The 6,096-nt window shown below is 41.9% G+C and overlaps 1 protein-coding gene across 1 annotated transcript in view; it reads left to right on the plus strand.

The window, feature by feature from the left end:
- Nucleotides 1-4,535, plus strand: part of ca16b (carbonic anhydrase XVI b) — a 150,054-nt gene extending 145,519 nt beyond the window's left edge. Inside the window, exons 23-29 of the mRNA XM_007551252.2 lie at nucleotides 160-253; nucleotides 595-671; nucleotides 785-913; nucleotides 1,032-1,178; nucleotides 1,565-1,707; nucleotides 2,341-2,476; nucleotides 4,325-4,535. Of these exons, the coding sequence (XP_007551314.1) occupies nucleotides 160-253; nucleotides 595-671; nucleotides 785-913; nucleotides 1,032-1,178; nucleotides 1,565-1,707; nucleotides 2,341-2,476; nucleotides 4,325-4,471 (873 nt within the window). The 3' untranslated portion in view covers nucleotides 4,472-4,535. The remainder of the gene's footprint in view (nucleotides 1-159; nucleotides 254-594; nucleotides 672-784; nucleotides 914-1,031; nucleotides 1,179-1,564; nucleotides 1,708-2,340; nucleotides 2,477-4,324) is intronic.
- The last annotated feature ends 1,561 nt before the right edge of the window (nucleotides 4,536-6,096 follow it).

The following is a 6,096-nucleotide window of genomic DNA, read 5'->3' on the forward strand; positions in this document are numbered from 1 at the left end:
TGTGTGTGTGTGTGTGTGTGTGTGTGTGTGTGTGTGTGTGTGTGTGTGTGTGTGTGTGTGTGTGTGTGTGTCATTCCTCGTGCTTGCTCTGGACTTCCTTTGACTTCCAGAGCCAAAACCTGATATTTAATTTTTATTTTATTTTTTTTCTCCTCCCAGCTGCTGAGTCAGTGCAACACACGCTTCGTCGAGTGCTTCAGCGCTCACAAAGACTGCAACAAGGAGAAGAACCGCAACTCCTCAGTTGTTCCCTGTGAGTATTTACCGCAGCATCCTCACTCTGGACCCCGGAGGCTGAGCAAATAACCAATCACGTCACTCCGTGATGCACATTTATTTCCTTTATCAGCCTGTGAATTATTAAGACAATTCCTGCTCCAAATTTAGAATCCATTTCCATAATCCTATAAGTTAATCTTTCTGTGCATTCTCAGCACCCTGTCAGGAGAAAAAGGAGGTACTTGTTGCTATGGCAACAGCAAGGACTGATAATGAATGTGTGCATTATCAGCGGGCGTGATATAAAAGACGCTTGGGTTGGGATTTAAAGCTTGTTTTTTTTTTTTTTTTTCCTCCCTCTCTGTGCCTCAACAGCGGAAAGAGCAAGGGTTGGACTCACCACCCTTCCTGGCATGAAAGGAACAGATTACATTAATGCATCCTACATAATGGTACAGTGTTGACAATTAATGAGTTGCTTTTCTGTATCCTGAGCCATTAAGCTTCAGCTGGAGAAAATGATGGGTTGAGCAAAAGGCTAACCGTTCCACCTCTGTCTACTCAGGGCTACTACAGAAGTAATGAGTTCATTATTACCCAGCATCCTTTGCCCCACACCACCACAGACTTCTGGAGGATGATTTGGGACCACAATGCTCAGATTATCGTCATGCTGCCTGACAACCAGGGGCTGGTGAGTGAGTGAGCGGCCGTGAAAAATAGAATCATTTAAGCGTTTGTGCGGAGAAGGAATGCTGATGAATAATTAGCGGAGGATTTAAATAACGCGCTCGTCACCGCTCTCCCCTCAGGCCGAGGATGAATTTGTTTACTGGCCGAGCCGAGAAGAGGCCATGAACTGCATCGCCTTCACCGTAACTCTCATCAGCAAGGACAGACTGTGCCTCTCCAATGAGGAGCAAATCATCATCCACGACTTCATCTTGGAGGCCACGCAGGTACCTGCTAAACCCTGATAATCGCTAATGAGGAGTTGTTCAGTCGCTGCGAGTGGAAGCTTTAATTAAAATCGTAGAGTCGAGGTTCCCACAGCCTGGAAATCTGTGGAAAAGTGGAATTTTATAAATCCAATTTTCCATTCTTAAAAAAGTATTTTGACCCTTTTGTATATCTTAAACATCCATTGTCCTTCTGCAGGTTCCGTATTAAAATCTGACTGAAGAAGAAACATCTGCTGTACATTTATAGTACAGCATTGCATTTAAAGTTCAGAATTTGGCAAAAAAAAAAAAAAAATCAATCAATAAATAAATAATGCATCTGATAAAATATTTCTGTTGGACATGAAGGAAATGTGTGAAACGTCGTCTTCTGTTCTCATCAGGATGATTATGTTCTGGAGGTGAGACACTTTCAGTGCCCCAAATGGCCAAACCCGGACGCCCCTCTCAGCAGCACCTTCGAGCTCATCAATGTCATCAAGGAGGAAGCCATGACTCGAGATGGCCCCACCATTGTGCATGATGAGTACGTTCCCTTTTCCTCCCAAAGTTTAGAGACAACGGCGTATTTAGGGGGAAGCGTTTTGTCCGGGGAAATAAAGAGTCTGCTTAATTTTAATAAAGATATTGATCTTACCTGCCATTTTAAGTTTGTGTCTTGGATTAGAGTGAAGCAAATTATCTTCTTTTAATTTCTGGGGGTTTAGCACAAGTAGGATTAAGATTAAAGGCAATGCAATAAATACTGAGTGCTTTCCATACCTCTGGGTTTTAAAGTCCTTAAGCGTACACCAGCACTTATCATTTTAATGCCCCATAATGAAGAAAAAAAAAAAAAAAAGCCTAAAACTCTTGTAGATTCCCAGCTGATGTCCCTCCTACATGCATCAGTGTCTGCAGCATCTCATCTGCCATTAATGGGACATGTCTCCCAGTCTGTCTGCAGCTCATTAAATTATTTTCAGAAGTCGTGACGGAATAAATAACACTGCATCCTTCGCTCACCTCACTTACACTGGATCGCGAACAGAAAGTGGTCAGAGCCCTGAAATGAAATTTAAAACCCGACGTCGCTGTTTAAAGCGAGGGACACCCGGCGTAACCCTGTTGAACAACACTCGACAGCTGTCGCCATCTCACAGAGAACGTCTCCTTCCAGGTGTGGAGCCGTGTCAGCGGGCATGCTCTGCGCCCTCACCACGCTGTCCCAGCAGCTGGAAAGCGAGGGCGTCGTCGACATCTATCAGGTGGCCAAGATGATCAATCTCATGAGGCCGGGGGTCTTCACTGACATAGTAAGTTTGACAAACGGAAACCTTCTGTTGTTTCCTCTCTTACTAACAGTGTCGGGGGGATTGTTTCTGGACACAGTCGTTTGTGAAGCTGCTGGGCTTGTTCAAGCCTGTTCTGCTGCCCCCAAGTGGCCAAATAACCATTTCATGTGGTCTGATAAAGACTTAAAGCCTCACTGTGACTAATACAAGCTATAAAGTAATTATTACCAAGCTATGTTTAACATATGTATTTGTCTTTTCTGGGCCACTGTAACCTAACAGCAAAGCACTTGTAAATTGTCCAGTAGTTTCTACACACATGAATATTAAGGCTAATTTCTTTTAGATACAACATCTTGTGGGGGTTAAAAACTGCCGTCTGAATTTTTCTTACTTTGTTCTGTGCTGAGATTATCAGCGACAGACCAGCTAGGAAGGCACGTGGGAGCAAAATGATGTGGTGTTTTCGTATTTTTCACAAATAAAAGCACGACATATGTATTCAGCCCTTATTAGTGTACTAAACGGAGATAACATCCAGTTTTTCCAGCCGTGGCCGGATGTTTGCTGACTAAATTGTCCACCTGTATGTGATCTAATCTCACACAAACACAGCTGCTCTGTGAAGGCCTCAGAGGTTTGAGGAAGGCAGCTGATAAAGTTGTGGAGAGGTTTAAAACAGAATTATGTTTTGTTTTTTTTTTAAACAATATCCCAAGCGGTTTCCAGCATCTCACAGGTCACTGTTAAATCCATCTTTTGAAAATGAAATATGAGGGTTGCTCACGTGGAAACTTTCTGCAGAGAGCCACAGTTCAGGTGTGAGAATCTCATGCTCAACTCAACATAACCTTTATTAAAAAAAATAAAGAGTACCAAGACAAAAGCAATTGCCATAATGATGAAGTTCAGTTTGAAGTTCCCACAGGTCAGGAAGGGTGGCGCTGCTCACTACCCATCACTTTGAAACACTGCCGTGGCAGCATCATGCCGTGGGAGGCTTTCCTTTAGGGGACATGAAAAAAAAAAAAAAAGAGTTGACAAATGCAGGGCACAAAATCCAGAAAGAACATCTCTGGGTCTACAAAAGAGGACACCGACTCCAAACATCAGAGTCAGAGAGGGGATGGTTCAGATCAAAGCATGTTCATGTGTGAGAATGGCCCAGTCACTGTCCCGACCTAAATTCAATTAGGAATCTCTGGCATGACTTGAAAACTGGTATTTATAGACTCTCTTCATCCACTCTGTTTGAACTGTTCTGCAGAGAAAGAACGTGGAAAATGTCTGTTTCTGGATGTAGAAGACACCCAGAACACCTGGCACAGTAATCAGAGCTAAACATTCATCCACAAAATGAAGAATGTACAAATAGACTATATGAGATTTATTTATCATGAGCTACTTTATGCCTTGTTTGATTTTTGCGCTGCTTATGATTTCTGCTAACGTCTCACATGTGCGGCTGCAGCCACTGTGGGTTATTCTTAAACAGACGTTATTTGCCAGCGGAGCAAAAGCAGTTCGATTAGTCTTGTTTGTGCAGACCACCTGGTGATCGGAGCAGGAGCCCGGTCCAAAGGTCTCAGAAAAACCGTCTGCTGATCCTCAACATGAGAATCAATCAAGAAGTGAGGCTTCTCACCCTGGAGATCACGGAGCTAAGAGAGCAAAAATTGAGGTTACTGTAGGCTGTGGCGACTGATAGGGGGCCTAACCTCTGTGTCTTCGCGGTCAGACAGTGTTACTTAGGAGAGAGACGCTTTTCAGAGTAAAAGTCCAGTTTAAATCAAACCCTGGACACGTTGAGTGTTCTGAGCAAGGGACCGCGTCTTGTTAACTTTTTCATATTTCTGTTTGTTTGCACAGGAGCAGTACCAGTACCTTTACAAAGCCATGCTGAGCCTGGTCAGCAACAGAGAGTGCAGCCTGAGTCCCACTCACACGGACACTAACGGGGTGGTGGTGATTGCGGACGAGTCGGACCCTGCGGAGAGCATGGAGTCGCTCGTCTGAGGACATTCCTGCAGGCACTTAATTTGTAAAAAAAAAACAAACAGGAAAAAAAAAAACACCAATCCAAGAACTTTTCTGAGGCCTTTTTGCCAGACTATTGATTAAACGAATAACCTTATTACTTTTTATACTGATAAAAAGGTTTTTTGATATTTATGTTTTTTTTTTCGGTCCTTTATTTCTTGTCTTTAATGTTCTCCTGCTGAGCGTTTGCACCTGTTTCAGTTGACATGAGGAAAAAGCAGCTCTGTCCACTTTGCACTAAACTATCAGTGTTACTGCCTACACCCAGCGAGTGGAACAAAACCTCGGGGGTGCGGGGGGTCGGGGAGGGGGGTTTCGGACCGCATCGAGACAAAACCTGAAGCATGAAGACCAGGATGAGTTGAGGCGATCCACCTAAAGTAAAGTCTTAAACCACTTCATCACACCGTTTCATAGCCCAGCATGTATTTTTATTTTTATATTTATTTTTTTTGGTTACAGTTTTCAGGCTCCACCCCTCTTTTTATCACGTGAACAGACTTTCAGCTGCTTCTACATTAATGTCCCAAAATCTCACTGCTGTCCTGTAAAATGTACTTATGGCTTTTTTTTTTTTTTTTTTCTGTCCTGTAAAATGTACTTATGGCTTTTTTTTTTCTTTTTTTTTTTTTTTTTGTTAAAATGTGTTGCAACATCTAATGTGAACATTTATTGCTTTTTGCAGGGATTTATATTGTTGTATTGTTTTGTAATATATATATATATATACATATATATATTATCTTTAATAGCCCTGTTATGTTTATTTCTGTACTACTAGATCCATATTCCTGAAGGAGGTTGTGTAGCTTGTCATGTATGGCCTGCGAATCTCCAGCCTGATATTATTTTTGAAAGCTTTTGTTGTTGCTTCTCTAACCTCAGCAAGTCACAGCTCAGCGGTTAACATGCGTATCTGTACCGACACGACGCAATGCCTAAAAGAAAACACACAAAAACAAAACAAAACAAAAAAAAGATTCACTCTGCACAAAGTTTTTCATGTTTTATTTTGAAGCGTTTTGTCGCAGTGTAATTCGAATCTGTTCCCGGCACTGATCAACAAGCGGAGTCATTTTAAAATCAAGGTGAAAACAAATTTATTTGTTTTTTTGTTGGGTTTTAGCAAAAACTTTCCACATCACTTTCATTTGATCAAAGGCATTTTTGGGGGCTTGTTGATACCTCTGATTGTTTTTCCTGCCAAGCTGCTATGAGTCACTGACTTCTCCACATTGTGTTGCTTTTAAGGACATTCCTGCAGAAATTCAACTGCAGCAACACTTGATAGTTTTGTTTGAGTTTACTGAGGACGAGCATCTTCACTTGATCCTCCTGTGAAGATTTAATTCAGTGCCTTGGAAGTCATCCCAGTCTCTAACTGGTCCATTTATTCTAGCAAAAATGTTACCATGAAATTCTGTATTTTTACCTATAATTTGCCATGTTATTTAGGCTTAAATCCAGAGCCAGCCTGAGGCACAAGCAAACTAAGCTGCTGCAAACATTCTCCAACTCTGTAGGATCCCCCAAGAGCTTTTTTTTTTTTTTTTTTTCACACTTAATAAATCTCAACCATTATTTTCTTGTTGTTTGGTGTT

The sequence above is a fragment of the Poecilia formosa genome, unplaced genomic scaffold (genome assembly GCF_000485575.1).
Source record: "Poecilia formosa unplaced genomic scaffold, Poecilia_formosa-5.1.2 Scaffold2, whole genome shotgun sequence".
NCBI lineage: Eukaryota > Metazoa > Chordata > Actinopteri > Cyprinodontiformes > Poeciliidae > Poecilia > Poecilia formosa.